This window comes from Priapulus caudatus, unplaced genomic scaffold, assembly GCF_000485595.1.
Source record: "Priapulus caudatus unplaced genomic scaffold, Priapulus_caudatus-5.0.1 Scaffold416, whole genome shotgun sequence".
Taxonomy (NCBI): domain Eukaryota; kingdom Metazoa; phylum Priapulida; class Priapulimorpha; order Priapulimorphida; family Priapulidae; genus Priapulus; species Priapulus caudatus.
In genome coordinates this window covers 458,922-479,642 of record NW_014577477.1, presented here as the reverse complement: position 1 = coordinate 479,642, position 20,721 = coordinate 458,922, and the positions used below count along the sequence as shown (strand labels likewise).

General features: G+C 41.9%; 1 protein-coding gene across 1 annotated transcript in view; it reads left to right on the top strand.

Moving 5' to 3' along the window:
- Window positions 1-6,273: 6,273 nt before the first annotated feature.
- The window catches only part of LOC106810175 (transmembrane protein 214-like), a gene marked incomplete in the record, with an annotated part of 31,465 nt that continues 17,017 nt past the window's right edge, over window positions 6,274-20,721 (top strand). Inside the window, 12 exon segments of the mRNA XM_014813457.1 lie at window positions 6,274-6,417; window positions 8,346-8,551; window positions 8,854-9,004; window positions 9,811-9,942; window positions 10,356-10,438; window positions 10,784-10,889; window positions 11,232-11,313; window positions 12,057-12,198; window positions 13,413-13,508; window positions 13,829-13,920; window positions 14,985-15,156; window positions 18,495-18,575. Coding sequence (XP_014668943.1) covers window positions 6,297-6,417; window positions 8,346-8,551; window positions 8,854-9,004; window positions 9,811-9,942; window positions 10,356-10,438; window positions 10,784-10,889; window positions 11,232-11,313; window positions 12,057-12,198; window positions 13,413-13,508; window positions 13,829-13,920; window positions 14,985-15,156; window positions 18,495-18,575 — 1,464 coding nt within the window.

The window sequence follows — 20,721 nt, the reverse complement described above, 5'->3', positions numbered from 1 at the left end:
GAGACGGTTTCGTTGTCTCTCACACGGTCTCTCTCTCTCTCTCTCGCTCGCTCTCTCTCTCTCTCTCTCTCTCTCTCTCTCTCTCTCTCTCTCTCTCTCTCGCTCTCTCTCTCTCTCTGCAATAAAAAAAAAGTGTGGTGAAATGATGTGTACGCAACTGCGCATCTGCGTTATGGTAGCTACGCGCCTGTGACATAGAATCGTCCGAACTATTTTGGTCAGAATATTGCTTATTGCCTGTTTCTCTGTTACGAATCTATCCTTGAAATTAAGTAAAAAAAAATTATGAAAAGGTAAACCGAGCCACCCGCTACCCTAGAGTGTCAGTTGAGAATTAGCCTTGCGTGTATACGATGCTGGTGGGAGGGTGATTACTATCTTCTATTCATCTCGGAATCTCTACCCGTAGATTGAGTCCGTGTGGCTGGATAGTGTTTATATTCTGAATCCAGTACGCTTCTCTTTCCTTTCTAATGGGGATCGTATGGGTGAAGGGGGTGGGGGAATATTTTAGAATTAAGTAAGTATATGTGGCTGAATTTACTCTTAAAAGTTGTTCCTAATATAAGCGTTTTTCCCCGAGCAACGCCGGGTACCAGGATAGTATACATATATCGTTGTCTGTAGTAGCTGGCGGGGTCGTTTATTGATTATTTACGCTTGCGCATGGTGACACATAGATTAATCAGCACTCAATGTGCGAGAGACTATATACCGAAGAAGGCAAGTGTAAACGATATATATTGATAGATTTATCTGGTTATAATCTGATGAACAGAAAGACTGCGGCTTGCAGTAGAAAAAGTTTAAATTTTTTCAATTAACTAAACAAGATCGAATGAAGAGAATTCCATTCTAGGGCAGTAATAACCTTGTAACCTCCTGAGGATTAATCCTCAAAGTCCAAGGAACAGAGAGACACACACAGCGAGAGAAAGAGAGAGAGAGAGAAAGTGTGGCATAGAGAGAGAGAGAGCGAGAGCGTGCGCGCGCGAGAGGGGGGAGGAGTTACCAAATCGATTGATTAACGCTGCAGATTTCAGTTTAAAAAAGTTTCAATTTACAATTAACCGTAGTAAAAGAACGAGAATTCAAATATGGAATGACAGTTATTAGCCTCTATGAAATGATTACCCATAACAGTAGCTAGAAGAGGACGCAAGTGCAGTTAGTACTGTTATATTGACCTCTGCATCGTTGCGAAAGATGCAGAATGCTCGAGAAAAGCGACCAATTAAGCAGAGATGTGAAGCAAATATGGGAGATAAATGAGCGGGAGTAGAGGAAGATGCTCAAATTTAATAAGTACGGGAGTTAAAGCGAAGGAAGAATTAAGGTGAATGTGATATATGAGTGGAAAAGGTAGAGGATGGGGAGAAGATATAGGATGCGGATGAACTGGGATCGGGATGAAAGGGAGAGACGTACGGCAGTGGGGGGGGATAAAGCTAAGGAGGAATAGCTGAGGAAGCAGACGAGGTAGATAAATGAGTGGAAATGATGGTGTAGTAGAAGCGAGAACAATATAGCTTCCATTATGCTTCTCTTTTCGTTCTGATGGGGATCGTATGGGTGAAGGGGGGGGGTGAACATGTTATAGAATTAAGTAAGTAAATATATGTGGCTGAGTTTGCTCTGAAAAGTTGTTCCTATGCGTTTTTCCCCGAGCAACGCCGGGTACCAGGTTACTATATGATAAAAGCGAAAATATACTTATTAAAATCTATATGTTTAAAAAAGAGAGCAAAGATTCTCAAGTAGTTTGAAGCAAATATGTTTATTCCCAGTACGTCACTTTATTATTACTAAGATACAGCTGCTTCGCTACATCTTGATTGCCCGCAAAAATCTACAAATGCATTTTCATGCCGTTAGTCGGCGCTAGTGTCGCGCACAATTAGTAGTGAGGGGACCAAAGAGTATATATTATTATTTTTAACTATACGTTTAATACTGAGACCAGAGACTGATGAGTAGTGCATGTGAAAAGTGACAAAGCTAATGAATTATTTTATTAATTAAACGTTCCTGTTCTTCCTAACATTCCTATAATGTGTTATAGATTAGTTCGTCAGACCTCGATCAGAGCGCGCATGCCCTTTAAGAGACAACGCGCCGAAATGCTGGTACCCAGAACCCCTATATACATTAGTATAAGCCCATGTGAAGGCTATGGTATTGCCTACCAAGTGAAATATTGCGATCGGGATTTGTGATGAACACCCACTGCTGGCTGATTCCTCTATTTATCTAAACAAATGAGATCGACTGAATAGCATTCTTATTAAGAGATATAACCAATATAGTTGCCCGCACCCCACCATATGCACGCATGAGTATAGGATCATGATCATGTGTAAGGCAGGACATTTTCTCTCAAGTGATATATTGAGATCGGGATTCGCGATACGCGCACGCGCCTCTCTCGCTCTCTCTGTCTATGTGTGTGCATGTGTGTGCGCGCGTGTGTATGTGCGTGTGTGTGTGCGTGCCTGCGTGTGTGCGTGCGTGAGTGCGTGCTTGCGTGCGTGCGTGCGCTCTCGCGCGGGTGTGTTTGTGTGTGTGTGTGTGTGTGTGTGTGTGTGTGTGTGTGTGTGTGTGGCGTGTGTGCGTGCGTGTGTGCGTGCCTGCGTGTGTGCGTGCGTGAGTGCGTGGGCTTGCGTGGCGTGCGTGCGTCTCGGCGCGGTGTGTTTGTTGTGGTGTTGCTGTGTGTGTGTGTGTGTGTGTGTGTGTGTGTGTGTGTGTGTGCGTGCAGCTCGAAGATGAGTGGATATAGTGGACCTATTCACGTATCCGGAGGGCGCATGATATGATAAAAGTACACATTAAATTAATTGCATACGGTCTTTGATATGATAAGATGTTTTCCTACACCTACACTGATAAGGCGACGATCATTTAAAAGTCGACAAAGATTTGAGGAGAGCCTGCCGCGGGTGTGCTACGCATCTCATTAGTGTCTCAGTGTGCTAAGTGATTGCATTGGTAAATCCCTCGTGGTGGATATGTGTCCGACTCTAGTTTCAACGACCTTCGCTCCGTTCCTGAATGACGACTATAACGAATACAGAACGATATCGTTCTCGCGAACACCTATATCGGGTATTCGTTTTCAAACACATTTTGCTCATTGCCAAACGTTTTTTGTTAAGTTAAATAATTTATATCATTTAATTTTCTCTAATAACAAATAACTATAGTTATATTGCACAACCTAATATATATGTGCTTCATACTTATTTTATTTATTTATATTGAGCATTTTTTGTATATGAGATTTTTGCGGCCAATCAAGATGTAGCGAAGCAGCTGTATCTTAGTAATAATAAAGTGACGTACTGGGAATAAACATATTTACTTCAAACTACTTGAGAATGTTTGCTCTCTTTTTTGAACATATAGATTTTAATAAGTATTGTCGATTTTATCAGATACTAGCCTGGTACCCGGCGTTGCTCGGGAAAAAACGCGTAGGAACAACTTTTCAGAGCAAACTCAGCCACATCTATTTACTTACTTAATTCTAAAACATGTTCCCCCCCCCCCTTCACCCATACGATCCCCATCAGAAAGACAAAAGAAGCATAGTGGAAGCTATATTGTTCTCGCTTCTACTACACCATCATTTCCACTCATTTATCTACCTCGTCTGCTTCCTCAGCTATTGCTCCTAAAGGCCGCCGCACACCAGCCGATTTTACAAACGATGAAGCGATGAAGCGATGTAGGTGTGCGGCGGCCTTAAAATCGGCTCATCGGCTCATCAGCTCATCGGTTCAAAATCAAACATAATCCCGTACTTAATCCCGTACTTAATCAATTTGAGCATCTTCCTCTACTCCCGCTCATTTATCTCCTATATTGCGTGCATGTGTGTCTCTCGGTTCCTTGCACTTTGAGGATTAATCCTCAGGAGGTTACGAGGTTATTACTGCCCTAGCATGGAATTCTCTTCATTCGTTCTTGTCTACGTTTCTACTGCAAACGTTTTTAATTCAATTCAATTTCAATTAAACCAATTTATTTATCACCATAATTTGCAAAAATACAATGATGCAGTAGATGCAATTAACAAGAAAATGAAACGTTTTCTACTGCAAGCCGCAGTCTTTCTGTTCATCAGATTCAGGTTATAACCAGATAAATCTATCAATATATATCGTTTACACTCGCCTTCTTCGGTATTACACACAGTAAACAGGATCCACAATAAAATTATCAAACACATGACCTTCGCAAGGCCTAGAGAACATGTTACACCATACTTCTTGCAACTTGGTATGCTAAAACTTCCAGATATCTACCAACTAGAACTAGCAAAGCTAATGTACCGGTTCACTATCAACGAATTACCTGATCTGTTCAACAACTACTTCACCAATATCTCCAACGTACACTCTCACTCTACTCGACTTGCAGCTTCTATGTCCTATTACCTACCTAGGTTTAATACTAGTGTTGGATATAAGACACTAAAATTTGTAGGTGCGAAGCTCTGGACAGAGATTCCACTTCATATAAAAAACTTGCCCTATGCAAAATTTAAGCAATCCTACAGAAACATCCTAATTCAAAAGTACGAGTAACGGTTGCACTGTTCTATTCCGTTGTATATTTGATGTCAATTTAGCTATTACCATGTAATACGCTAATTACCTCTATAAAATTGTGTACAGATGTGTTTTCCAGTTATGTTTTGTTCACGATTCTATTCAGTTGTATGATTACTGTCCATGTAACTGTGTCATGAACCATGTCCTGTGTTCAACTGTGTATATATATATGTCCATTGAAGCTTTGTTTGTTGCTACAGTTTTTTGTTTGTTTATTGTTCACCTTTGTTCAAATTTCTTGTTCATTTTGATTTGATCATTTTGTTCACTCTCTCTCTGTCATGTTTTGCTGTTTCTTATACTGTATATATGTGCATTTTGCAGCTCTGTTGCCACGCAGCTCTAACATGTTGTATATTAGCTGTCAATGCAACTATTGTATCTATTTATAGTAACAATAGTAATAATCTATTGCGCCTATTTATATAGGTAAACGTGTGTGTATGTATGTATATATATATATTTGCCCATACATTACATTATTATTGTACAGATGTAAATTAGACCTCTGCCTGTTTTGTTCTGCTCATTCCGTTGTTCATTTTTGTTTAGTTTCTTGTTCACTGTTACTCGGTTTTATCGTTCATATGTTTGATCATCTTCGCTGTCATGTTTTTGCAGTTTCACATGCATGCTCACCATCCACTATGGCAACCAACTATATTATAATAATGACCAAACTGCCTAATATTAGTATGACATTTTATTTTGAGGGGTGGCAGACGTTGATAACCTGCGGGTTCTTTCGCCACTCCTGTGCTTCCTTTGTAAACTAGATTAACTTGACTTGTATATTTCCTATTTGCCGCTGTACACTGTATATACACGACTTATGCACAAAATAAACATATTGAATCTTAAATCTTGAATCTTGAATCTTGAATCTTGAATCTTGAATCTTGAATCTTGAATCTTGAATCTTGTATATAGTCTCTCGCACATTGAGTGCTGATTAATCTATGTGTCACCATGCGCAAGCTTAAAGGGACAGTAGCCTCTAGGATTTTACTGCATACAACTGTACTTACTGTATAACAAATCGTCTATACCCACATGTATTTGTCACCAGATACTTAATTAATTATTTACACATCAACGCTACGAAATTTGCGTTGCTGCCACCCTGAAAAAGTTGCGTATTTGCATTTTTATTTTGCAGGTAAATGACCGAGGGCTAATCACAAAAGTGCAATTATATTTATACCTAAATGCTATTTAACGGAACGATATTCATTTTAGGGCAAATTTATCCATATTATAACTGAAACTATATGTCGTTTATAAGATATTACAATCCTTTTGCTTTTAAATGAATAAATAAGAAATACCCTCGGTCTGTAGCCCTTGGCTGGAAAGTGGTTTTGCGCAACTTCTCAGTTCGTGCGCTTTGAGTGGCGCCACCGTCGTTGTAATCAAACTGTAGTCGTTAGTTTTAAAACATTTAAAAAAATTATTTCTAATGGTGATTGAACCATGAAACTTTTTATGTAGCGCAATTATAACCTAAATTAGCTGAAAATAACCCTAGAACCTAGAGGCTACTGTTCCTTTAAATAATCAATAAACGACCCCGCCAGCTACTACAGACAACTCCAATGGTCAGCATTTTTACCATTGGATATCATAAAGTCACTGATTATTGAGTAGAGGCGCTGCAGTCGGCCTGTAGTGGCAGTAGTCATCATGGCGAACAATAATAAGTGGGAAACCGTAAGGAAACCAAACAAAAAGCAGCCGACGAAACGCATGACAAAGGCCGAGAAGCAAGCGTATACCGACAATGCTCCGCGTATTATCGCATCACGTAATGACATATTTTTTATTCGTTAATCTGTGTAATATTCTCAAATTAAATAATTTTGTCAACGAAACTGTCACCGCTGCACTGCAGTGCCGGCCACGTCATCGCTAGGCAGATGTCGCAACAACATTAGTGGCCAGCTTCGCCGACTAGATTTCTTACTGTTGTGGCGCTGTATTAGCATGTGAAGTGCTTTAATTATATCCCTCCAATAACCGACAGAGTAATAATGCATTCACTATTTGCATGTAATTGCAACAGAAGTGCATGATGGCATCATATTTATAAACACCTCAGCATATCACCTACTCATAGTACATGACGGTTCATTCCCAGATAGTACGTGACCCAGATCCTATCATCCTACGTCATATTCATATATATATATATATATATTTATATCTATATATATCCATCTCCATGTGGGTCAGCAATGTGTGCTTTGGGGCCGGGCGGTACATTACACTGACAGTACATGTCTTCATCATATACTTCTACGTTCTAGTAATAACAGTTTCAACCGAAATCATCATAATGAAAAACTATTGCCAAAAACTCAAACTTGGATATAAATTACACCTTAAGATTACACCATTGTGTTATTGAACAACTGGCCACCCAATACAAAACTCTCGTGATTGTGTGAACACATGATGGCAGGGTGATCATAATGCAAAATATCAGATTACAATTACATCGTTATGCGAAATACTTTGGCAAATGAGTGAAGTGTGCATGGCAACGACTAGGGACACAATACTCACATACAAATTGGGTACTCTTCACAGAAGAAGAAAAGATAGACCTGTGTGGGTTTATATCTAAGGAGTAACCCAGATTTCAATAAGGCCATGAGAATTGAGGTATGAGTTTCCCGTCCGAGATATTTTGAAAAGTGAGGAGGCTTTTTTTCATTTTTTATTTTTCATTATTCATTTAATATTTGTAGTTAACCCATCCATTGTTCATGCGACATCCGCATACATGTGTGTAATAATTCATATTTTATTATCCGTGGTCGAATATTTTCTTCAAACTCATCAGATTCTATATTCATTGAGAAATACTTACGGCATTCAGCATTGCAAATTTATTGACAATTCGGAGCATTTATAATTTATGAACATCCGGAAAAGACACGGCAGAGAGAACGATTTCCATTGGTCAATCTTGGCGCAATGATGAGTTCCTGACCAATCTGAGCATCTGTTACTGTATGTGGCTCAATTATAGTGTATCACCGAACAGCTATCGCTGAACAGCTTGGCTGGTAGACTGGTACCCGGTCGTCCCACCTCTCGGCTTACTCCCATCAAGTAATCGAGGTGGGACGAGTACCAGTCTACTACTTGGCTGGTTTACCATTTCCAACTGGTAGCCTGGCACGTTTTTGGGATCGGGCTGTAAGTCGATGTACTCAGGATATCGTAACGTCACAATTGCCCTGTTGTATTGGTATTAATGTATGTTTTAATCGCTCTGAATGAACAACTTGGGCTTTAATGATTTAAAAATGAAAATAATGAAATACTTTTGAAATAATGAATATTTTCGGCGGTGGCTCTGACGGCATGCGGGCGGTGGACGGGAAACTCATATCTCAATTCTCATGGCCTAACAATGAAATTCCATAGGTGTGTGAGAATTATCTAGAGTACCGGTATGTTATATATAGTAAACTTCAGTAAGCGATTAATAGAGTAGCAATAACCGTTGTTACCCCAGTAATATGTGATGAAATATATCAGTGAAGTAAAATCCGAGTATTTGAAAATTGTTTAAATTACATCACAAATTTTATTATGTAACAGTAAAAGTTAACAACAGTGCGTGTGCGTGTGTGTGGATCGTGCAGTGATTTGTATCTTGCACTCATGCATGTGTAGTCATGGGCAGCACACAGTGTATGAAGGATAACTCGTTTGTTTTAGCGCCTCTTAAGGAGTCGAAGACGTTGTACGACGCGTTCATAGAGCAGGACAAGAAGGCTACAGAGCACCATCAGTCATCGCAGGAACACAAGAATGGCATCGCGGGCAAGCAACAATCACCATCACAGCAGAAGAAGAAGAAGCCCCACGTGCAGAAGGATCACAAGGAAGGCGGTGGCCGCACTCTGGAGGAAGTTGCCAAAGAGGTGCTCTGCCTGAAAGGAGACTCATTTAATTTCAATTAAATTTAAATGGTTAAAATCCGGAACTTTATTCCAGAGACTCTTTTCAAGACATTACAGCGATGCTAGGGAATTGCCCTAGTAATTGGTTCACAAACGAGAATATATGTACAGTACTACCTTGGTACTTTTTGTAGGGTTACCTTGGCATGTCTGTGGTGTCGCCTCGTTGCCATGTTGGCCTTATATAAATGGCTGCTTTGAGATTGACAGGGATTAGAGCACAATGAAAATTACTTACTGCACATGCTTGATGTTAAATATAGCTCAGCTCCAAGAGCCTGGAGAAATTTCTGAACATGGACCAGACCAAGTTTCCAGACAACCCGACAATATGGTTGAAGGACCTGGCTTCGTATCTCAACCTGGAGCTTCACGTTCCTGAGAAGGACCCACTATTCACTGGTCAGCCTGTTGGTAGGTTTACTGACCCTTGGTAGCCCACCTGTCTCTGTTCGACACGTTTTATGGTGAATGTTAAATCACCCATGTCTGTGGCTGCAGTTTTCTTTGTTGTTGGGGGCCAACTCCTTGACCGCATAAAAAAACGAATGAACACAAACCCCGTACTGAAAAGAAGTACAGGCCATATGTACCCCATGGGAACAAAGACTAAACAAGTAAATACGCCTTTCTCATAACGATTTTTTTAAACTCTATAAGTGCTTCACTAAATAAACAAACAATAATAAACGAAAATGATGCCACGAGGTAATAGACTGTTTTAGACACAACTCTGCTGCACTGTCCCATTTAGAAGTCTGAGTATGATCACCAGGCTTTCGGGGCATGAACTTCGGAAAAACGCAATTAAAGTGATTATGTCACTGTAAATAGTATGAAAAGTATGTAAAAGTAAAAAAATCATGTCGACTTTTTCACAAAATGTAAGTGATCCAGTTAACTTTTTATTATTAAATTGCTGCATTATACTTGTTATTTTACTATTCTGTTCAATGTTAACAAACACTCATGACTCATACATAGCCCATAGCAAGCATTTAATGTCATGATAAATATATCAAATTGCCCAGGTTTTTTTGGATTTTTAACTTGTTGAAAAACAATCTTATCGGGTAAGAATTTGATGATACATTTAGTCTCGTTAGTACTTACTTTTCATGTAAAAAAATTGGAACACCAATTTTTTTTACAAATATACACTATAGAAAATTTGTGACATAGTCAATTTAATGGTTGCCACGTTGGTTTTCTTGTTGCAGACTACCCGCTGTGTAAGCTGCCGAAGGTCGTTCAGAAGCTGATGCTGACTACGATGAGGAAGTCAGGAGCCAGCGTTCAACAACTGTTCCTCGAACACTGTGTGCGCTCTACGATCACCGACTCCAGCAAAGGTGCGAGAGAGAGAGGGAGAGGGAGGGAGAGGGAGGGAGGGAGGGAGGAGAGAGAGAGAGAGAGGGAGATGGAGAGAGAGAGAGAGCGAGAGAGAGAGAGTGCGCGAAAGAGAGAGAGAGAGAGAGAGAGAGAGCGCGCGAGGGAGAGAGAGAGCCGCATGTTGCCCCGCAAGTGTTAACATGAGTGCTGAACGTACTGGCAATGTCGTAGGCAGTGTCGTTGTTAGCGGAAGTGGCAAAAGTACCGTGGTTATTACTTTTCAGTAATAATGGAAGTAGTTAGTGTCTTAGGGCTGCATGCACACACACGTGCTTGTGTACACTGGTGTATCTACATGCTAGTCAAATATGTATGTCTTAGAAGCAATATAAGTGTGTAATACGTGTGTGCTGGAGGTTTTTTTTGGCTGCAGGTTTGTCGACCTATGGCTACCGTGTATGCATCCAGTCTCTACTTCACGCGAACCCCCAGATTGTCACTGATGACATCAGCAAGGTATAATATGTTGCAGCATGGAAAAGTCTTCACCGTGATATATTTATAATCTTTGGTCAAACCCATATTATGAGGATTATTGAAGGGAAGCACCAGACATGTCATTTATCTGCAGGTGTCTGTGGTACATTAGAGGTTGATCACTGTATAACTACAACCAGAGCGAATCTCCAAAAGTGTCTATTTTATACTAGTGGCTGTTCTATTGAGGTTACCAAGGAAACACGTTTCATTGTACATCCATTATCAAACCATCCATTATCAAACCATGTGAAAATTGCTAGCATAATTATAGTTCTGTGCAGGTGCATGTATTAATGAGATTTTACCACTGCGTGTTTGTAGTACAATGACATGCTGAAGTCGAATCAGAGTCACCCGATACGCTGTGCGCTGATTTTGTGGGCGCTGTCGCAGGCAGGCGTTAAGAACCTTGGGACGGGTCTGAGAGGTACTTGGTTTTATCCGTGTGTTCTCGTATACGTGATTATCGGAATGGTTAACCTGCACCTCTCATTGAACGTTGCTCTCGTACGTGATCTTTGGTCGTAGCGATGTTTTTCTACTGCAAAACACCTCGCGATTCGTCTTATGTTGTGTTTGATTTTTTAAATGATATTAATATATATATCTCGTATAGATATTCTCATACAGAAAATAACCGTGGACATAAATAAGAACTTGTTTGTCAATTTGTCACTTGTTTATTTAACAATGACCACTTTTATCTGCAAAGATAGAAATAGCATTCATTCAGATACGTGTACATCAATAATATCATCTACCTTTGCAGTCTGGTTGGATGTCATGCTACCATTGTTAGGCGTTCGGAGTATGTCCGGTTATGTCGTGAGCAACCTGGAAAGCTTATTCAGGTGAGGGAACGTGATGAGCCTATAGGTCATACCTGGTTTCAGGGGAGAATCACGCTGTGCAGTGACCGAAGGTCCCTGATTAAACATGACTATGGGCGCGCGTTTGTTTGGAACGAAACCGTCTGATCAGGATCAGTTGATCCAGATTGCCCTATACAAACGCAAACTCATTTTCGACGATTCACGTTTCGCTGTGACCTACCACGGGATGGTTCATAATAAACAACAAGCTTTGATTGGCTGGATCGCACACCGCCATATTGGATCCCCTGCCAATCTACCTCGCAAGCAGGTTCAGGAATTTGTGATCCGGATCACTGATCAGCCGAAACAAATGCGCAGTAAATAAACAATGCAAAATAACAACAACAAATAACAAATAATAAATAACAAAATAAATGCATAATTTAGTGAGGCGGAATGATGCTATCGGTACTTGCTTAGAAACCTGTAGCGAAAACTGATGAGACTAGATGAATGAGTGAGACCATGGAGTGCATTGGGACTCTTGGCTATCCACGCGTAGGTCCTGGTGACCTTATGACATATATATAAATAATTATTAGATTAAGATATCCTAATTATGACATTTCTTCTTAAGTTTTTTCGATGTAGCTCGTGTGTAGTTCTGTCAAAATATATGAACCAAGTATGCTGTTCTTTGGAAGATTATGCGAGATAGATTTCTGAGAGTGAAAAGACGAGCCCGTGACAGCTGAGCATCTTCTTCTATGTCGTTTCAGTTGCCATGACAACCTACAGTCAGCGTACGGTGTGGTGGGCATGCGTGAGTTCTTTCAGATCCTTGACATTGTCTATGCGTCGAACTCGAGCCTCTCGCATGCCTTACAGAAGCGCATGCTGAAACTCTACCCCAAGATCAAGGTGAGGATGATGCTGGCAGGTGGCGCTGGCGATAATTGGGTAGATCGGGGTGTTAATGTGCCATCCCAGCGTACATGTTTACTTGTTATGCATGCAGCTCTGCCGCTGCTGCTGCTGCTGCTGCTGCTGGTGGTGGTGGTGGTGGTGGTGCTGTTGCTGATGCTGATGCTGCTGCTGCTGCTGGTGGTGGTGGTGGTGGTGCTGTTGCTGCTGCTGATGCTGATGTTGATGCTGCAGCTACTGCTGGTGCCGCTGCTGCTGCTGCTGCCATTGTTAGTGCGTTGTTGTTGTTGTCATATACGTGTTTTTGTTGTTGGTGGTCGTGCTGCTGTTTTTGTTTCTTCCGTTATTGCTTCCCATGTGAGGTTATTGATAATTGACAATGATTTCAAAAATCGTGAATTTCGTGAAAGTTGCATAAAACGTTACATCCCGCTTTGCTGAATCGGCAAACATTCGTGTTTGCTCCATGGTCGACATATGCGGAAGTCAGGTATGTGTGTGCACGGCGTTGCATCACCCACTGCCACTTGCCTGCTCTGTATTGGCATACATGTGGCTAGGATCCAGGGTGATGTGAGGTGGAAAACTTCACCTAGCTGGAAATGCCATGTAAACATACCTAATGCCTTATGTCAACAAGAAACAGCTGTAGCTGCAACTCTCTGTAAACCTATGTTGCTCTAAATGCCTAACTACTGTAACTGTTAATGCGAAACAACTGTGGCTAACTGCAAACGAATGTACCTGTAAATGTGAAACACAGTGAGTGTAACCCTAGTTGTAAATGACTGTAACTGTAAGTGTAATCAAGTATACATATGTAAATTACCATATCTGTAAGTGTAAACGGTTGTAAATGTAACTTTACAAGATTAGGTATACCTGTAAAAACCACAACTGTGAGGGTAGGCAGCTGTGAGTGTGATTGTAAACGGCTGTAAGTGTAGCGTGAAATACGTAACCAGGGTTCTCCAAGAGCACTTATAGCCTGGCGGCCCGCCAGGCTATCGTTGAGCCCCGCCATCCTAAAATGCACCCGCCACTCTAAATATTATAGCCGCCATGCTAAACATCATAGCCCCTGGACCCTCCTAGCACGCAAACCGCCTTCGGCGATTTGCAACTAGGACTGTAAAGGCAGCACCCCCATGCTATAATGAAAAAGCTTGGAGAACTCTGGTAACACGTCTCGCTCTGGTTTTCTGCTGCAGACGCTCGCGTTTGGAGAATGCACGAAGCTGAGTGGCTTCTTCCCATCACTCATGTCGAGGCTCACCCCGACCTGCCCCACGCCACTGAAGGAGGAGGTATTTATCGTCCGTGTCGACTCGCTTCCTCTCCCGCTCGTGTTCGCGAACGCGCAAGGTGTTCGATCTGCCGCGTGAACGGCAGGCGGGACAACTGACAAACTCGCATGCGTGAAGATGCCTGATAGTTCATTTATCACTCGGTTAAAACAATGTTCATCTTGGATGCTACAAAATTCCGTCTCGGTTTTTAAAACGAGGTATTAACGAGAGGGATTGGAGGGCATGTGCACGTGGCCAGGTAATCTCCCTCTTGGATTTCACGGGGAGGACTAAATTTCCCCTTTGGTCGTGACAAAACAGATTTCTCTATTTTCTAGCTGCTTGCTTGTCTTGCTACGTGCTTGACAAAAGACAACCATTGCTATAGCCCCTGGAGACAGATGTATGAGAAACACCTACGCCAGTCTAGGTATGAAGTTTATCATGGATGGCATTTGTTCAGGGATCTTTTAGACTTTGCTTTCTTTTGTTTTACATATATAGTCAGCAAAGGTTTTTTGAAGATAGTGTATAATATTAGCTTTAAGGGGTTGTTCACAATTATCAACATTTTCACAAGCGTACAAACCGTACGCTTTTTTGAGACCCCCCCCCTTTCCCCCTAAAAGTATACGAAGAAAAATGTTGATTTTTTTTCACACTATTCTACATAGAGATACATGTATATGAATTACATGTAAACCCTGTTATTGCAAGCGCGGATATAACGAAATCTTGATATAAAGAATGAGATTTTCTGGCACAAACAAGTGGAAAGAGATCAAAATTATTAAATATTGTTTATAATAAATAATATTTTATTAAGCCGGGGCTCGGCGCGTCGCGGCGTGAAGATGCACACGGTGCGGGAAATGGATCGACATTTTTCGGAAATGCTGAAAGCTTACGGCGGGCATTGACCCCTCCCCCCCCCAGCGTACGGTTTGTACGCTTGTGAAAATGTTGATTATTGTGAACGACCCCTAAATGAGGAGCATGCATTAAATTCTTTTTCCTTTTTCTTTCTTTTTCGTTCCACGATCACTGTATAGTAGTGTAGTGTTACTGACCTGAGCATCACTCTGTTCCTGTTCAACTATATGGACATTGTCATCATCAATGCCTCATACTGCCAAAGAGGCATCTGACACTCTGTCCTTTCCCACATTATTAGTGGCGCTCTCTAGCATCGCTCTAAATATATTCATCTCGCCATGTGTTTCCCAACGTTGTCGGCGGCGCTCCCTACCCTCGTGTTGCTGGTGGCGCTCCCTAGCATCGCTCTAAATATATTCATCTCGCCATGTGTTTCCCAACGTTGTCGGCGGCGCTCCCTGCCCTCGTGTTGCTGGTGGCGCCCCCTAGTATCGCTCTAAATATATTCATCTCGCCATGTGTTTCCCAACGTTGTCGGCGGCGCTCCCTGCCCTCGCGTTGGTAGTGGCGCCACCTAGCGTCAGCGCCACCTAGCGTCAGCGCGCACTTGTGTTTCAGCATCCTCATGGACCACCTGCTCGCCGTGTGGAGCATGCTGAAGATTGATGTGAAGCAGCTGCGTGACACCGTGCGCAGCTTCATGGTAACCAACGACGACCTGGCCACCGCCGCCGCGCAGCCAGGCGGCCGCCGACCAGAGGGTCATGACGAGTGCGTGCGCACTTGCAAGGTGAGTGCTGCTGGGCCATGCTTGTTAAAGGCATAATAGGCCCATTGATTATACAAAGTTGACGAATGCTACAGTAACTGGCATGCAGCAGTGATATTGGACAAACTAATACGCGTTTGACTATAAGGTAATGTACTTATTAACTACAGAAGGGACATTTCTTAGTAATTAACCAGATTTACGGATTTCAATTAAATCTGGTGCCAACGCTAAATTGGTTGCCAAGCAAAATAGCCTCGAATTCGGTTAGGCAACGTCATATGTTGCTACGGGTGTTTAGCAGAGAATTGTTTGTCCCGGGATGTTTATATATGACTAATGAGCTAGTAGAATGTATCTCTGGGTGTATTCTTGGTATTGAGGCACAAGTACCCACATGTCTTCAATTTCAGACACAGGTGTATTCGTTTGACCAATATACGTAAATACGCGTAGTGCCGTCTGCTTTCCATGTTTAGTCTGTGGCCTTGGTTAGTCCGCGATCCTCCCATAGCGTTGTGGCCCCAAACACGCCTACTTCATTATCACGAGCGTCCGTGATTCGTAGCGTGGATTCCACGTTCATTACAATCAGAGCTACTGTTACGTATATACAGTTACGGTACTGTACTATCGCTAGCATTGCGTACGGCCGAGCGAAAATGCATGCGTGCGTGCGTTTTTGCATGCGTGCGAAAATGTCCGGTGGACTATAAATCTGTATCACACCCGTTTCGAATTATGCGGTTTCGAAACTGTAAACAAGTCAGTCAACTGATTTCGTGGACTGCTGATTTCAATTAGACATTTATTGGACAACTAATATGCGTTGCTATAAGGTAATGTACTTATTAACTACACAAGGTGCCAGTTACTCTAGCATTCGTTAAAATTGCATAATCGATGGCCTATTATGCCTTTAACACACCTGTCACGTTTACCTGGTCTCCCGTGCAGTTGCGTGTCTCGGTGACATTTGTCATTTTAGTGACAGTTGTTGTAGTCATTTCTCCTTTAGTTTTAGCGACAATTGTCATTCTTGCCACCATTGTCACATTAGTACATATTTTACCTGTTCACGGCTGTTATTCTGTCACAGTTGTTGTGGTATTTGCTGTTCATTCAGTCACACCTATGATTCTAGTCACAACTGCTACACTCATAACTAGACTCCTTCCTCTCTTCACACAAGTATTGTTACGCATGTGCACTTAATTTAGGGATAGTGATTTTCCGCGATCGCGGGAAACGGACGGAAAACACGGAAATGGCCATTGAAATGGAAAAAGATGTTTTCAAACAGAAAAATGCGGAAAACGTAATTTGAACATATTACAACATGGAAATTTCAATAAAATCACACACAAAACCGTCGACAATAGCATTGGTAATGATATGGTTTACATTCAGACAAGTTTCAGAGCGAAATGACTTACAATTACGACTTTTGGTAGCCCTGTGTTTCGGTGCTACCAAAAAAATATTTCCATGCAAATATATGTAAATGGAATTTTGCATTTTTGGTGTGTTCAACTGGTACAATCTCTATGGCAAAACGGAATTTCCATATTTTCTTTACTTCGAAATGGAATTCATGATTTCCCCCAAACAGAAAAGGAAATTTTTTGAAACAGAAAATCACTGTCCCTAATAATTGTACCTGTCGTTTTTTCCATGATTGTTGAACTCACACCTGTGCACTTGGTCTTACTGTCATTCTATATCACTTGTTTACTCACTTGTTTACCTAACCACACCTGTCATTCTTGTCACGGTTTCTTTTTGTCACAGCTGATATGGATATGGATAAGAAGGAAAATAGAAGGAGGCAGGTTAGAACGGGGAAGAGGGGGAGAGACAATAAGTAGAGAACATGAGAGGAGAAGACAGGGTAGTGAAAGCAGAGTAGGGACGCCGCTCTACCGTTTCCTCATTGTGCTGACCCGTGCATGTGTGTATGTGAATGTATATGCCGCCCCCCCGGCCAGTACGCCTTGTGCAACTTATCAGAGTAGGTATCAGTTTGGTAACGCCCACAGGATGTCAGCGGCTGACTAAGCAGTCATGGAGTCGCACTTTGTAGCCGCTCTTACTGCTGTCACTGTCACACATTTAACTCGTAGGTTACTGTAAGTATTGTAGAAATAACCGAGAATAAAAGGGTGAACGTTAATATTAGTAGAAAGTTTAAAATACGTTTTAGTGTTAGCTGCACAAAAGTTTGCTTTCAGGTTTATATGCTTGTATGCTGTTTTATTATATTTAAATGCATTCCGTGTCCATAGTACATTCCAACTGCATTCTGTTAGGCTTGTTTGACTCTAGTTAGATATAGGTTTTAAGTTTGCTAATTTACTTGCAGTCATATAGAATAATTTTACGTTTCCCTGGTATCTAAATTTAAAACTAAAAAATAAAAATAAAAATTCCATTCTATCAAAAAGTCTACCTCATTCGCTTTTCCCAGTTGAAAGCCAAGTGCCGGTATGTGTTTCAACACTCTAGTTTTTGCATTTGCTGAGACCTGTTCCCCTGAGTTTGGCCTGCAGATAACTTCATCTCACATTTGAGCCACCAGTTGCAGCTCCACAGTATATAAAACCTGTCACATGTTGAACAGAATGTGTGCTCTCGTGTCTCATGTCTACATATCCTTGCTCTATGTAGGGTGAGCTGTTGCTGTGACATTGCTTCTGTCTCATGTCTACATATCCTTGCTCTATGTAGGGTGAGCTGCTTGCTGGGACATTGCTTCTGTCTCATGTCTACATATCCTTACTCTATGTAGGGTGAGCTGTTGCTGTGACATTGCTTCTGTTCAGTCTACATATCCTTACTCTATGTAGGGTGAGCTGTTGCTGTGACATTGCTTCTGTCTCATGTCTACATATCCTTGCTCTATGTAGGGTGAGCTGTTGCTGCGACATTGCTTCTGTCTCATGTCTACAGTCTACATATCCTTACTCTATGTAGGGTGAGCTGTTGCTGCGACATTGCTTCTGTCTCATGTCTACAGTCTACATATCCTTACTCTATGTAGGGTGAGCTGTTGCTGCGACATTGCTTCTGTCTCATGTCTACAGTCTCATATCCTTGCTCTATGTAGGGTGAGCTGTTGCTGCGACATTGCTTCTGTCTCATGTCTACAGTCTACATATCCTTACTCTATGTAGGGTGAGCTGTTGCTGCGACATTGCTTCTGTCTCATGTCTACAGTCTACATATCCTTACTCTATGGAGGGTGAGCTGTTGCTGCGACATTGCCTCTGTCTCATGTCTACATATCCTTACTCTATGTAGGGTGAGCTGTGCTGTGGCTGTGGCTCATCACCGACATTGCTTCTGATTGCTTGTTGTAGGAGCTGATGGCGAAGATGTCCGGGTGGAAGTTCCCAAGTTCTTGCTGGCTGCTCGTCCTCGCTGCACTGGGCGGCGTTATCGTATAGACGTGCACCAACACTCCGGCTTCAAAGGTGAGGGACAGCACCATACTAGTTAGATCCCATCCATGCCTGAAGACTGTGGAAGGTGTGAGGGAATATGTGGTGGGTGACGGACCAACCTAATGTTACTAGTTAGATCCCATCCGTGCCTGAAGACCCGTGGAAGGTGTGAGGGAATATCTGGTGGGTGACGGCATCATCTATGTTACTAGTTAGATCCCATCCATGCCTGAAGACGTGGAGGTGTGAGGGAATATGTGGTGGGTGACGGCACCATCTATGTTACTAGTTAGATCCCATCCATGCCTGAAGACCGTGGAAGGTGTGAGGGAATATGTGGTGGGTGACGGCACCACCTATGTTACTAGTTAGATCCCATCCATGCCTGAAGACCAATGGAAGGTGTGAGGGAATATGTGGTGGGTGACGGCACCACCTATGTTACTAGTTAGATCCCACCATGCCTGAAGACCATGGAAGGTGTGAGGAATATGTGGTGGGTGACGGCACCACCTATGTTACTAGTTAGATCCATCCATGCTGAAGACCGTGGAAGGTGTGAGGAATATGTGGTGGGTGACGGCATCATCTATGTTACTAGTTAGATCCCATCCATGCCTGAAGACCGTGGAAGGTGTGAGGAATATGTGGTGGTGACGGCACCACCTATGTTACTAGTTAGATCCCATCCATGCCTGAAGACCGTGGAAGGTGTGAGGGAATATGTGGTGGGTGACGGCACCACCTATGTTACTAGTTAGATCCCATCCATGCCTGAAGACCATGGAAGGTGAGAGGGAATATGAGGCTCTACCACTGTTTGCGTTTAGACCAAGAGCATTTTACAGAAGCAATAGGAAGTATATAGTTCTACGTATACAGTGGACCCCCGAGATATGAATTTAATTTGTTCCAACAGTCACGAAAAATTCTCATCTCGAACCTTATATAGGACGTACCAGCAATTTACGTACAGCAAGTGCAATCATAAGAGCACAACCACATCAATGAGTCGCGTACTTAAACTGACTCTGACCGAAAGAGCATGCGCTAGGCCTATGCACATGATTGGTGATTCGTAAGACATTCGTATGTTGAATTTTATTCGTTTGTCGAATACATTACGTTCAACGAGAGGTCGTTCGTATGTCGAGCCGTTCGTATCTCGTGGGTCCACTGTATCTATATATTGTGTAGTATGTTATAAAGAATCATCTATTCTCTCACAAATGTACTACTGATGTTATATTTATCGCGAGTTTATGAATCACTGGTATCACACAAATGGTTGAGGAAGCAACTCACGTTTCACTGTATGAGTATATAGTTATTGCTGTACGCTACAGACTATAGTATATAAAGTCAACTCTCCCAATATTGACCACCCTCCGGGACCATCCATTTAGTTAAGTTTACTGTGAAGTTCAGTTTATAGGGCCTATTCTAGGCATATCTTTCATCAGTCTTGGATAGTGTTGAGACTTAAAAATCGTCCGGTTTAAGGTGAGATTAAGTTTTGAAGGCATTGAAAGTTTTGGAGAGTTGAGTGTAGTATCTCATATAGTTACTCTGTTGATTTGTTGACAAATATGACAAAATATATCGTATAGTTAGTTAAGCTGTGGTCATGTGGAATGTGAGCTATCTTTTCACACACTTATCTTACACCAGGTTCCTATGCTGTTGTCTAATAATATTTTGACAAATACTGAATTCTCATTCGTTAATTGAGAAAGACATACAGTGTTCTATGTTATGGAATTGTTATGAAGTGGCACGATTTGCTGCACATTCTTCTTCTTCTTCTACTTCTTCTTCTTCTATTCTTTTTCTTCTTATTGTTATTATTATTATTATTATTATTATTATTATTATATAGTTGCTGCTGTTATTGTTATTATTATTAATGTTATTGTTTTGTTGTTTATTGTGTGGTTGCAGGGTCCAGGACGGGCAGTGCTGCATGATACGGGGGTGCTAGCCGTCGCTGAACATGTGTGGCAGCGGACTGAGGCATACACGGAGAAGTCGTGGCGGTAAGGCAGACAACAGACACCGCGGTGGCCGCCAGCCGCTCCCACGGCACGGAACCCTAACTACTCTGTGTGTCTGAATTTACTAAAGATATGAGAGATTAATGGAT